General features: G+C 42.8%; 1 protein-coding gene across 2 annotated transcripts in view; it reads left to right on the forward strand.

Moving 5' to 3' along the window:
- The window catches only part of LOC147623093 (uncharacterized), a 32,390-nt gene that overhangs the window by 15,428 nt on the left and 2,734 nt on the right, over positions 1-14,228 (forward strand). For both annotated transcript variants that reach the window (XM_086821159.1, XM_086821160.1), the window contains 8 exons: positions 70-163; positions 10,501-10,559; positions 10,644-10,754; positions 10,868-10,991; positions 11,079-11,191; positions 11,406-11,604; positions 13,633-13,761; positions 13,905-13,933. In XM_086821159.1, coding sequence (XP_086677285.1) covers positions 70-163; positions 10,501-10,559; positions 10,644-10,754; positions 10,868-10,991; positions 11,079-11,191; positions 11,406-11,604; positions 13,633-13,761; positions 13,905-13,933 — 858 coding nt within the window. The remainder of the gene's footprint in view (positions 1-69; positions 164-10,500; positions 10,560-10,643; positions 10,755-10,867; positions 10,992-11,078; positions 11,192-11,405; positions 11,605-13,632; positions 13,762-13,904; positions 13,934-14,228) is intronic.

The raw sequence follows: 14,228 nt of genomic DNA on the forward strand, positions 1-14,228 counted from the left end.
ATATTACATGTCCTCAGTTTTTCATGTCTAGCCATAAGAGATTGCATTTAATCATCGGCTTTCCATCAGGTTATTTTTTTCGCAGGGCTATTGGGATCAATGACTTATTTAGGATTCTGGAAAGTAGAGCATGGTCTTAAACTATCCGAAGTCACTCTAAAAGGTGAAAACCATTGTCGCTCAAGTAAAGCACATCTAATTGGCCTTGGATGCAGATCTTGCTATTCGAGTCACTCCACCTCTTGTTTTGAATGCAAATGAAAACGGAAATGTAGTTGTAGATGTAGATGTATATCACACACGTAAACTTGTATGTGTATTTTTGTGTATGTGTATCTGCACACACACACACACTTTTTATTTTTTTGGTGAAAGAACTGTTCTGTTTATTAATTAAATGTACAAAGGAGTGTGTCTCACTGCAAGACACACTACTCAGAAACAAGTGATATGTACAAAGGGACAATAACAAGTGATATGCTTTCGCAACAGAAAGCAAAGGCATAGGAAAGGGCGGAGTTGAGGCCTCCCTGGAACAAATGACCAATCATGTAGTCTCTCTTGGGTTTCAAGAGGAGGCACAGGCTGTAATGGGGCAAGTAATTCCACCAGTGTATTCCAAATCTACCTATGATGCATACCTAATCCAAGTCGTTGCCTCAGCATGCCATGCATATCAACCACATCATCTATGCTGTGCAATCCATGTGCATGAAGGAAATAAGATCTACAAGCCTCTAAAGCAGCCCAAGGCTCTTGAAACACCCTGCTCCAATGAATGTTTTCTAGGCGCAGGGAATTACCGATTGATTGTTGCCGCCCATTCCAATGTAGCTAGAATAACTTGCCAATCCTGAATCGACCCGGTGGCTTATGGGCAACCTGGGATTCGTCCTCTAAACTTTCCAAAAACTCTCTCTTTGTAAGAAATAGACCAATGCCCAAAAGCTTTGGTTTGCATGACTATCACCAAGTGAGAAAGCATGATGGCCCAAGGTGGTTGTTGATGTAGAAATTCCAATATAAGGGTGCTTTTTCGAGCAATGAGATGCAGATGAAATATCAAGTATGTTGAGTCCTCCATGTATCTTTGGAGTGCAAACCAGTTCCTTTTTGAGAAGACAGAGAGGTTTTCGATCCGTACGTGTGCACCAAAGACAATCTAAGGCCTTTGACATAAACACATCCAAATCTGATTTTGTCCAAGGCAATAATGACAAGTGAAACTGAACATACGCAATGAGAATGGATTGTACAATTCTCAGACACAAATGCAATATATACAGCCCTAAACACCACTTAGAACATGCTGATGCAAAAACGCAACAGAAGGGAAAGTAGAGAGAGAGAGAGAGTTGGAAATTCAGTATATTCATATGGTACAAAAAGGTACCCCTAAATCTACAGCCATGGGCTGCCTTCATGAAAAGGTGTAATCACCCAAAACAGTCCTACATAAAGGACCCACTCCCTAGTGGAGTGAATGAATCTATCAATGAGCACACATGCCTTTATATAGGCCCTTGGACCATTGGAGTCCTGGCCGACTGTGCATATTCTCCATAAAACATAGCTCTAACCTGCCCTTGCAGCCGACAGACCATTGTGCAGCCGACAGGTCAACCTTGTCCATTTCTCCTAGTCCAACACTTGCCAGATTTGCACAACATGCTCCTAAATTCTGGTTTTTATCATCTTTTTCTGGCTGCCCCTCCTGGACTAGCTTCAAGATATGTCCATGGGCAAAACTTGCACATGACATGCAAGGGCCACATAGATAGCTTCCAATAGTCATGTTTCTAGAGCATCCATTGCCTTTCTTGCTTAAGGGAAACATGCCAACCAATAGGACATCCCAAGTGTCTTAGAAATTCTGTGGGTGGAAAAATCTATCCTGGCCATAGAGCACTATGTAAGTCACAGTAGTTCAAGGGGAAGAGCTTGGATTTTTGAAAATTCACAAAAAGGCCAGAAGCTAATCCATATAGATGGAAAGGCATTCATGATATTCTGAAGATCTGTTGGCGTGTTTTTGGGGAAGGAGTCATTGGCATACGCCTGACTGACAAAGTCTCTTCCTCCAGGTATGGTGATGCCATGTAAGCTGCCCTTGTCTACCTGCTTATCTATGTATAACAGCATTGGGTGCGTTGCAATAGCATAAAGAAGAGCACTGAGTGGACAGTCCTGTCTAACAGAACGACCCATCTTCCTGAAAAGATGCAGGGGAGAAGAGAGCTTGAGCTCTTGCAAGCACACACTCACAAAACCCTAAAAGAGAACACACAAGGTGAGAGGCTGAAAATCTTCTTCTTCTTCACACAACACTCAACACACCATATACAAAGATAAGAGTACACACCATATGAAAGGTACTCAACCAAATACATACTAGGGTTCTCTATAGTGTGAACCCAACTAAATGAGCTGGCGCCTATAACTATGCCAGTCTCTAGAATGGCTGTCACACAGCCTGTCATTCCATTGGCCGCATATCACCCATGATCTCACCAGCATGCCAGTGGTGTAAGTGTGGGGCCTATCCCCTAGGCGGGTCATCAGTGTCCACTGCCTCACTAGATGAGCTCGATATCTCAACACTCCCCCTTGAGCTCAACTCCATCTCATGTACACCAAGCGAAGCCCGGAATCTGCGGAGCTTCTCTGTACCCAATGCTTTGGTGAAGATGTCAGCGACGTGATCCTGTGTGCTGACATAAACAAGGTCAACGTCTCCTGCCAAAACCTTTTCTATGACAAAATGGTAGTGGACCTCTATATGCTTCGTGCGAGCATGAAAAACTGGGTTCCTGGCCAACTGTATACTACTAATGTTGTCACAAAAAATGACAACTTGTCTATCCACTAATAGATCCAAATCTGCAAGTAGCGTTCTCAACCAAGCTACCTCACATGCTGCCATAGCAGCACCTTTGTACTCGGCCTCTGTACTGGAAAGAGTAACCGTAGGCTGCTTCTTACTGTTCCAAGTCACAGCAGCACTCCCCAAAGAAAACATGAAGCCACTAGTAGATCTTTTATCTGAGATACTACCAGCCCAATCAGCATCTGTGTACCCATGTACAAATATCTATGTCCCAGTTTCATAAAATAGTCCACAATGCAAAGTAGACCTCACATACCTCAGTATGCGTCTCAATGCATCCAGATGCGGCTTCCGAGAAACCTGCATAAACTGACTCACCAACCCAACAGCATAGCTCAAATCTGGCCTGGTGATCGTCATGTAGATCAAGCTTCCTACTATGTGCCTATAAATAGTAGGATCCTCCAAAATCTCTCCTGAATCTGCACTCAACTTGCCATTCTGATCCAATGGCACTGAGATAGACTTACAGCCTGTCATACCATACTTGGACAACATGTCCAAGCCATACTGTCTCTGCAGTAATCCAATGCCATGTGGTGACCTAATCACCTCAATGCCCAAGAAATATCTGAGCTCCCCCAAATCCTTCATCTCAAACTTCTGTCTAAGCAAGATCTTTACATCAAAGATCTCTGCATCATGGTCCCCCGTAATGATCAGGTCATCTACATAGATGACAACAAGCACAACCCCTCTATCACTCTGTCTCACATACAGCGAGAAATCTGCATTGGCTACATGAAAGCCAATAGTGACAAGATATTCAGAAATCTTGTCAGATCATGCTCTTGGTGCTTGTTTTAAGCCATACAAGGCTTTCTTCAACCTTTGCAAATATGCTCGGGGTGACTCACATTCTCATAACCAGGTGGCTGCAACATATACACCTCTTCTTGCAAATCCCCATGCAAGAATGCATTCTTTACATCCATCTGATGTAAAGACTATTGCTTTGACGTAGCCACTGCTATCACAACTCTCACTGTTGCCATCTTGGCAACTGGGCTGAAAGTTTCCTCATAATCAATGCCATATGTCTGGGTCTATAACCTATACAACTTTTGCCATGTATGCATAGTGATGTGCCACATAACCATCATAGGTAAACCTGTGCACAGGATTCTTCACTCTCCCAGATCTTCGCAGCTTTGCATTCATGGCTTCCATAGCCTTCTTTACACCAGGTGTTCTCATAGCTGGTATCCCAAGATCCTCATCAAGGCTCATCTCTGAGCCACTAGACTCTCCATCAACATGAGAATGCCTTGCAGAAATGTCAGGCATACTAAGGGGCTCAATCACTCTCTCTTTTGCCTTTATGTGATGTACTAATCACATTTGCAGGACTGGTATTATGACGCAACCTGCCACTCCATGGTCTATTAACTGAACCACTAGATGAGAACTCTCCTGGTCCACTCAAAGACTGTGATTGTTGACTTGCATTCTGTGCAACCACATTTCCACACACATCAGTCCCAACAGCTTCTTTTTCAGCAGCATACCAGCTGCTCATCTCATTAAAAACAGCATGCCTACTTACCCTCAACTCACGTGTAGCAGGGTTATAACACCTGTATCTCTTTTGCTCAATTCAGAGAACTCATTGGAGAAGTACTCTCCCCCTTCATCTGACCTTAGGCACTTTATATGTTTCCCTGTTTGCTTTTCAACCATAACTTTGAACTTCTGAAAATGAGTGAACACCTCACTCTTCTCCTTCATGAAGTATATCCACACTTTCCTTGTGTGGTCATCAATAAATGTCACATAATACCCGCAGTCTCCCATAGACGTGGTCTTCGTAGGACCCCATACATCTGAATGCACAACATCTAGTGCATTTCTGCTCACATTTTTGTCACGTGGAAATACATGCTTTGTTTGCTTTCCAAAATTGGCATGCTTCACATATTTTCTGCATACCTTCAACTTTAAACTTTGGTAGCCCTGTCACAATTCCTTTAGTCTGCATAGACTTCATTCTTTGCACATTCACATGTCCAATTCTTTTATGCCAAATGTCTGTGCCTGTAACAATTCCTGAATCATTTCCAAACATCGCAGCACTCACTTCAGGCATGTTTACATTCAATGTAAACATTCTGCCCACTGTGTTGCCTTTTGCAACCAACCTGCACTTGTCTTTAAAGTCTTCAACATAACAACCATGAGGGTTAAACCGAACCTGCAAACCCTGCTCAATCATCTGGCCAACTGAAACCAGATCCTTTGTTATGTTCGGAACATGAAGTACATCTGCAAGGTACTTCACTTTGCCATCCTGCATAGACAATGGAACATCTCCAACATGGGCAATTGGATGAGCAGTGTCATCCCCTGTTTCCACAAAACCTAGTCTTTCATGGTTTTTCATCTGCTTGAACCACTCTCCATGACTTGTCGTGTGGTTCGAAGCACCTGAATCAACGTATCATACATCATCTTTATGGGCTGCTTCAACATTTTCAGACATGGCATTAACGACATGTTGCATAACAAACAACCTTTCATTATCCTCATTATTTCTGCTCGAGAATGCATAGTTGTTTTGCTGTAATTTCCCATTTTGCATGTCAGCCTGCTTCTTATAACAATCTGCCTGCACATGTCCAGGCTTACCACAATAAAAGCATCCATGTGTATCATTATATTGCCTTTGCCAATTTCCACGACCTCTTTGACTCCCCTTGCCTCTGAATTGGCCTCTTCCACATTGTTGTTGTTGTTGTTGTGAATTCTGGGACTGTTGTTGTTGCTGCTACTGGCCATAATTCTGATTACCTGTTCGGCCACCTCCTTAGCTACGTCCACGGCCTCCTGTACCTCATCCTCTTCCTGAACTTGTGTAGAAGGCCTGTTGCTCTGAATTGTTTTTGTTTTGTGAAGACTGTTGGTCTTCACCCAAGCTCTTCTCTTCTATAATCAACATAGACACCAAATCTGTGAAATTGAGAATGTTTTCCGAGTCTGAATAGACGTCTTGAACGCCTTGTATTGTGGCCCGAGACCACGTAGATAGACTTCCACCTTATCATCATCATGTACTGAAACACCAATAGATTCAAGGGATTCCACAATACCCTTGATCTTCAATGCATAGTCATTCACAGACATACTCTTTTTCTCCATAGTATGAAGTTCATTCTTCAACTGTATCTTTCGTGCCTGGGTATTTGTTTCATAGAGTTTTACCAAGGTGTCCCACGCCTCCTTGGGGGACTTGGCATCTTGTATGTGCCCAATCATGGTGTCTTGTATACTAATAGAGAGCCAATACATAACTTTTCTAGCTCCTTGGTTCCAATCCTTGAAGTCTTTCACATTTGCAGCAGTCGGATTGATCTCCGGTGTCTCTTCATGCTCACCTTCTATGTAGTCCCAGTAACCCTTTCCCATCAGGAAATTTGTCAACCTGAATCTCCAAGCATGGAAGTTGTTCTTATCAAGCTTCTCGGCAACAATCTGGTTTATGCCATAATTTGACATCTTGCCAGACACAGAAACAACACTCTGGTTTTGTCCTGCACAAACTGTTGTATTTTTTGCAGCGGTACTGTACTACACTCAAATGTCACAACCAGTTACCTCAATGTGCATACATACACCCAATGGCAACTGTTGACCTCCTTGCAGCACACACAATGTCTGCATAACCAATCTGTCTTCCTGCAGTTCTTAAAACAGAGTTCTGCATAGAATCGATGACTTACCCGCAGTGCTCGAAATAGCCTGCTTTCTGAAAAACAGAGGTCCTAACGCGTCCGAAACGCGTTTTCGGCACGAAAAATGTTGTCTGATAGTACAGTATAGTTGTCCTATAGCTTTACTCCCACGAAGAAAGCTCCTCAATCAGAGATCGTTTGCTGGTGCCTCCCGTAGAGCTCTCGACAAGGGTGTAGTCGCTAACACAAATAGATAGAGTAGATGAAGCTCTTACCCTTGTACCGCTTCCTGTGCTTCTCTTGCTTGCAGCTCAGCCCTTAGTATGAACCAGGCTCCAATACCATGAAAAGATACAGGGGAGAAGAGAGCTTAAGCTCTTGCAAGCACACACACACTCACAAAATCCTAAAAGAGAATACACAAGGTGAGAGGCTGAAAATCTTCTTCTTCTTCACACAACATTCAACACACCATATACAAAGATAAGAGTACACACCATATGAAAGGTACTCAACCAAATACATACTAGGGTTCTCTATAGTGTGAACCCAACTAAATGAGCTGGCGCTATAACTATGCTAGTCTCTAGAATGGCTGTCACACAGCCTGTCATCCCACTGGCCGCATATCACCCATGATCTCACTAGCCATGCCAGTGGTGTAAGTGTGGGGCCTATCCCCCAGGCGAGTCATGAGTGTCCACCGCCTCACTAGATGAGCTCGATATCTCAACACTTTCAAGGCATAGATAGACCATTCTCAATGATGCACTGTGCTTGGCCATCCACATAAAGCTAGTAGATGACATTCTTCATTTTATTACTAAACCCCATCCTTTCCATGACCAAGGCTACAAAATCCCAATGGATTGTATCAAAAGCCTTTTCAATATCAATTTACATGATAAGCACATCTTGGTTTTGTATATTTAGCATACCCAATATACCCACATAAGCATTTGCAATGTTATCCATGATTGTTGGCGTGGCACAAAGCCATATTGCCTTGGGTGCAAACCATCAAAAAGAACGTCTTTGATGCGGTTGACAATCATTTTGGATACCAATTTGTAGATCACAGGCATGAGTGTGATCGGGTGCCAGTCTGATAAGCGGTCACATAACTGCTTCTTAGGCGGCAGAGGTAGCAGGCCGACCTTCCAGCATGAAGGGAGACGGCTAGTAAGCCAAGATCGATTGATCATAAATAACAATTGATTTTTTAAGACATCCCAAAAAGCCACAAGAATTCCACATTGAGACCCTCCCAACCTGGGGGTTTCCATTTACCAAGAGAACGCAGTGCAAAATCCAATTCCTCCATGGTAAAAGAAGACTTCATTTATCGTGCTTGGCAAGCAGTCATAATCGGATTAACAAGATCAAGCATGGCGTTTTGAGCATCCATGACTTGTTGATTTGGTGAACCATGTGTAGCAAAGAGGCTCTGAAAGTGACCATGGACTTCATTTTGTAGCTCAAGAGAGTCTTGAGTCCACTGATCATTAGATTTCTTCAGCATATGGAGAGAATGCGTTCTTTGTGAAGTGTGAAGGCTTTTGAAAAAGGTCTTGGAAGAGCAACCTTTATCCATCAAAGACTTTTGTCTAGCTCTAACTTGCCATATAAGCAATTTCCTTTGATCGTTCCTCTGAATAAGAAGTTGAGCTCTTGTCAAGGCATCAATCTCATGAGGAGCAAGCCCTCGAGTATGACTCGCTAATGATAAAACTTGCAAAGTGTATCGCCACTAATTGTCTATATACACTCATAAAATGACGTCCATGATCTTGCATGATATACTGCATGCGGGTGACAAAACGTCGTCATGCCATATCCGTGTCTACCATAGCATGCATTTGTAAAGGCTCAGTCGCCGCAACAACCATACAACTGCAATCATCATGCGAAAGATAAGCATTATTCACCAGCAAGAGTCTTTTGCATGGCAGTGGCCGAGCATTAACACTCATTCCAAAATACATATTCATACACAATGGATAGTGATCTGATAGACGGAGAGAGAAATCAATGGACATGTTACAGGTGAAAGCATCAAATTGAGTGGCATTAAGCATATACCATCGGTCTAGTCTAGCCCAGTAATCCAATGCATTATGCTTATATGTAAAGCCAGGAGCCCGAGACATTAGGTACTTCCACAAGTTGCTGGGATTCATGGAGGCCATTGCATTTTCCCAATCACGTCTTTTAGTAGCAGTCATGTGCATATGGTGAGAAGTGCTATCACCAAAGGCTGAAGAATTATTGAAGTCTCCACACAAAAAGGCATTTGCAATCCACGGATAAGCAACCAGTGACCTCCACATGATTGCCCGTTCCATAGAGTTTTCCGAGGCATATAAGGATGCAAATTCGTAAATCTCACCATGTAGCATACATTGTATGACCAACCATCTACCAGCGGGATCATTGAAGGCCATAATTGGCTGAAGTTCATGTCTCAGTAGCATAACAACACCCGAAAACGAACCTTGTGGTAGCCTGCAAAGAAACCTTGTCTACCAGCAAAAGCATTTTGGTTGTGCTCTTGAAGACAAACGATATGCGGTATGGTTTTATTCACATAATCCCAAAGAAGCCTCTATTTTGGCATCACAGAGGCCATACACATTATAGGAAACACACTTGATTGGTATATACATATTTATAGCAGAGATGTTGATGAAAACAAGCATGAAAATCAGGTGACCATCTGAACATCTACCAATCCCTCTTCATGAGGGCTTTGTAGGGGCATCTTTTTGCATCTCGTTTAGAGAACCGATTGGTAGGAGCATCGACATCAATACCATCATACATGTGAATTGATTGCCCATGTAATACAGTTGTCCACATTTTGCCTACACCAGCAACTCCTCTAACCACATCCGGGAAAGAGGCAGAAGCGTCTGACCCATTTTTAGAAACATTTTCAGTCCAATTCCTTTGGACTACTAGTCTAGGTTTAATGACTTTTTTAGGTGTTTGCTAGGCATTCAATTCCTGAGCTTCCTTATCTTTATCCTTGGACACTGATGGTGCATTATTCACCTTGGCTTTGCCCTTGTCCTGACGATTGACAGGTTGCACTTTATAGAGGGCTTCAACACTTTTGGTGGTTGAACATTGTTGACAATAGCAACAACAGGATTTTCCGAAGGAGATACAACATTGACCGGTGCTGGAAACAGTACTGTAGGACATTTAGATTGCATATGACCAAATTTCCCACAAGAGAAACAAGAACCAGAAAACCTCCCCCATTTGAGGGCAAAATGAGCCTATTATGAAACCATGCCATTCATGGTAACATTGATGGTGACACTTGGTGGCGTTGGCACATCAGTGCCATAGAACGTAGAAACGATGTGCATTTCTCGAAGCTCTTGGTGGACAAACCACCTTCCCCAAGTTCTGAGCAACATAAGGTAGAGCCGGTTCACAGTAATGCGGGATGTTTGGCACCTCCACCCATACTGGACATTTATGGTGAATAAGATGTTGGTAGTCCTTTGTAGGCGACCATGGGTACACGTGCACCAATCAGCCATCAGAGAAGAGAGGAGATTTTTCAAGAAGCATCTGCTTGTACTGTGGTTCAGTGAAGATGACCTCATAGAACCCACGATCAACTGTGTAGCATCCACACACATAATTATCCTGTAACATAGCTTTGAGCTGCGAACCAACATTGGGCACAGCTGGCATACGACCCGGGAAGAACAAGACACACACACACACACGCGCACGCACGCACAGCGAACCCCACACACATGCACGCACACGTGCACTCGCACGCACGCACACATCCCCAAGCACACAATGCATGCATGCTTTTTGTTTTGAGGCGCATTATCATTTTCAGGTCTTTTAACTTTTCCAAAGCAGAAAGTGTGGCCACTATGAATCTATATGGACCATGACATTTGTCTGGTTTTGCAGGCTCCTACCAGCATGATTATGCTGTTGTCACAGAAGACAGGTTTCCAGACTATGACGTGGTAAGAAGGTTACTGTAATTAACATTACAAGAGATTGTAGTTTTGTGTCTTACTCTAAAACAAAGAAGGTTGTTTGTTTTACAGTGGCTCGTGACTCAAGATTCGATAGATTATTCCAAATCCCAGCAGGAGCTTGTTAACCTATACAGCTCTGCTCAGCAGAATCTTTCAAACTGGACACCGGCGCAACCCAAAGTAAGTCATAATTCTCTCCTCCAATGTTGAACCACCATATTGAGATCTGATTCATCTCTCCTTTCGAGTAAAGAATGCCGTCCAAGCAGTCCCCCCATGTGTGAAATGTGCAGGTTTTCGAGTTTTCATGGCTAGGAAACCTGTATCTGGCCATGAATCAATCATTAAGTCTGCCATATCCCTTGCCAACTGAAAGCTTTTACAGCTTGACTGAGGCATGGACTTCATCCGTTCTTGGTGAGACTAAATAATTGACTCTTTGACGTCAGTGGTAGCAGATAGGATTCTGGAAAGATTGAGATGTTGACAAGTAATCTTTTGCAGGAATTTTCTCCCTTCAGGACTTGTATTGTCAGAACACTACCACAGGAAACCATACCAGCTGCTTTGCCCAACAAGCCCTACCTGATTGGGGCATTAAAGCCACAAAAACAGCTGTATGTGTTCCTTTCCACCATGAGACAATCTCCTGCTGAGTTAGTTTAAACTAGAGGTCTCACTGCTAAGAATAACCAGCATGCGGAGGGTATAAAAGATAGGTCTACTTTACATGCGGAGGGTATAAAAGATAGGTCTACTTTACATGTTTGCATGCGTCTGTCCATGTATGCATGCTTGTGTAAATGTGTATATTTGGTCATTTCATTTCAGGTATTTGCTGAACACTTGGGGGCCAACACACAACCCAACTTAGACATGATGAGGCAAACCCGGAAATATGCAGACAACTTTAATGACAAATACTTCAATGGAACTAAAGTTGCTTATATGTATGGCTACCCATTTCTCTTCTTTGAGCAGTACCTCCATAGCTCCCATGACTTGTATCTGGTGGTTGGATTTGCTTTAGGTATTTTTCTTAACTTCAACTCTTTTTCTTGCACTGACCTTGTATGGGTTTGTACTTAAATTTTTCTTGCCTTCACGTGGTAGTATTTCCAGATTTTGGGTTGACACAACTCTTTATTTCCCCCTCAAACAAGGACCATTAAGTATGAAAAACAATACAACCCAATTCTATCTTCTATAGAGGATACTCTTTAAAGCCACGGCTGGTGAACCCTAGGAGGGGGTTGTCGTGGTTCCAGACTAAGTTAGAACCATCCCCAAACACACATGAATGTTTTGCATTCTACTCAGGAGTCCTGAAAGCCTTGGATGTTGCCCTAAATAGTGACATGAATGGGAGTAACATCAGCCCATATTACTGATAAAGGCTCGGAGTAGAAATTATGTATGCCCTTAATGGCTCAACTCTCCAAACCTGCCAAGCTGTTAGGCTCCCAGTAATTTCCCAATCTGTATCCACTGCTGCATGAGGTGGCCCAAAGGCTGTCTGTGGAATCTCACCCAAGCACTCAAGAAGATAATGGGATCCATACCTCAGTTGACATTAAAGCAAAATGATAAGGAGTGGCCTCGTAAACACTGCGGCCCACTGGATTACCCTGAGAGGCTGACTGGCGTCCTCCTAATAAGGGATGTAAGTGAAACATTTCTGTGCCATATTCTCTAGGCCTCTTATGTAATGCTGTATGGGGGGTCCATGCCTAGGACAATCTGGTACCATATCTCCTTCAAAACAGAGAAAGCATGCACCCTCCCAGAGACATGGCAATTCTCTCAATGGGGCTGTCTTGTCAATATCCATCTGGAAGATCTGATCATAGTCACCAGAAATGAGAAACAGGAACGGAAACGTTCAAGGAATGGAAACGGGGAAACGAGTTTTTAGGGGTGGAAACAGCCGATTCCTGTGACAATATCACTTGGGAAACAAGAAACGGCCATGGAAACGGATGGGGTCCTGAACGGAGAAACGCGTTTCTAGGATCTGAAACGGCCGTTTCTTGTGACTATGGATCTGATATGTAAAGGACAGCCGTGTTTTTAACTTTTAACTAAACAATTGGAAAAAGGAATATTGTGGAAGGGTCTCTATGACATCAATCCCATCCCCACTCTCTAGGTACCCATTGCAGAACTCTGATGAGGCATCCTTTATAAATCCCACTGTTCCCAGGACGGCAATCTCTTACCTTCCTATCACTCCCGTGCTCTCAGATTGAGTGAGAAGGACAGCGTGTCAGGTCTGGGATCCCCACTGGGAAGTGACTACTGATGAAAGACAATATATTGGATGTGACTTACTCTAGTATCTAGGTTGAGAGTATTCTTCATGACTGGATTCCATCTTCAGCAATCCCTGGTAAGGCTAACCAATGTGGAGGTCACTACCAGCGGCTGGACCAGGTTGAGATGGATTTCTAAGCATTCTTCGTGACTAGATTCCATCTTCACCAATCCCTGGTAAGGCTAAGCTGGAGAAGCCTTTTAAAATGTATGTGTAGGGAGGACCTCAGAGCATTGCAAATCCAGACAACTTGACCATTTTATGCCCTTAAGAAAACTAGCAACCATGTGATTTTTTATAAACAGGTGGGCGCAGAGGACAAAGTGATTCCTCATTCACCTGGATTTTAAATGCACATGAGTTTTATGGAAGAACTTAGACTCCACAGAAGCCATCCTATGGGACCTTATCATGCTCCTTACAAGTTTTCAAGGCAGTATAGGTCCAACTACCATAGGTTTAACCCATTCTTATGCAGGTTGGAGTTGATAGTTACATATCTTGTGGGTTGACTACCATCATAGTCTTGTGGGTTGACTACCATGAGTATATAACATGCATGTTCCTAAAAGGTGAATTTGGGCATGTTCCTGGATTCATCTAGGTTTATATATTGCAATAGAAATGTTCCACCAAGTGTTATACCAGTGTCAGACACGCTTTTGAAAAATTCAGTGTGCTCACTTAGTGAATTGTACCCAAAAAACTTATGGTCATTTCACTTTTTTTTGAATTTATGTGCAGTTGGAGTTTTTCTGGCAGTGCTTATATTCCAGTTTAGCATTGTTATATCCCTTATCATAGCGCTCGTGCTGCTTATGGTAGACATTGAGGTTTATGGATTTCTTTATGTGATTGGTGCCAAGCTCAATTGTAAGCTTCATCTTAAACCCCCCAAGTCTCAATCATAAGGCTTTCTTCTTGTCCTCTCAGAAAAGAAAATAATTCTACATTATCATAATGACTCAAAATACTGATATGGGTATTGACTCATGTTGGTGGCGGTGGACTCGCAGCTCTTTCTCTTGTAAATCTGGGGATTGTGGTAAGTATGAAATCAATCGTTAATGCCCAATTGAAAGCTATATTTTTTATACTCTTGTGTGTGTACCCACATGCATTCATGTGTGCATGCACCTGTGTGTGTACACAACCCGTACATAAACATGTACACACTCAGCACATGTCCACACGCACATGCATGGATGGATGCATGCATGCTTTGATCTGTACGTACATACATGTACACACATTAGTGGGAGTACCACATTGTCATTATTGTACAAGCAGCACAAGTAGAAAAATGTAATGATTTATTTACTCTTGAATTTTTTCTTTCT

The sequence above is a fragment of the Cibotium barometz genome, chromosome 27, assembly GCF_041138505.1.
Source record: "Cibotium barometz isolate CiBa-2024 chromosome 27, ASM4113850v1, whole genome shotgun sequence".
Classification (NCBI taxonomy): Eukaryota; Viridiplantae; Streptophyta; class Polypodiopsida; order Cyatheales; family Cibotiaceae; genus Cibotium; species Cibotium barometz.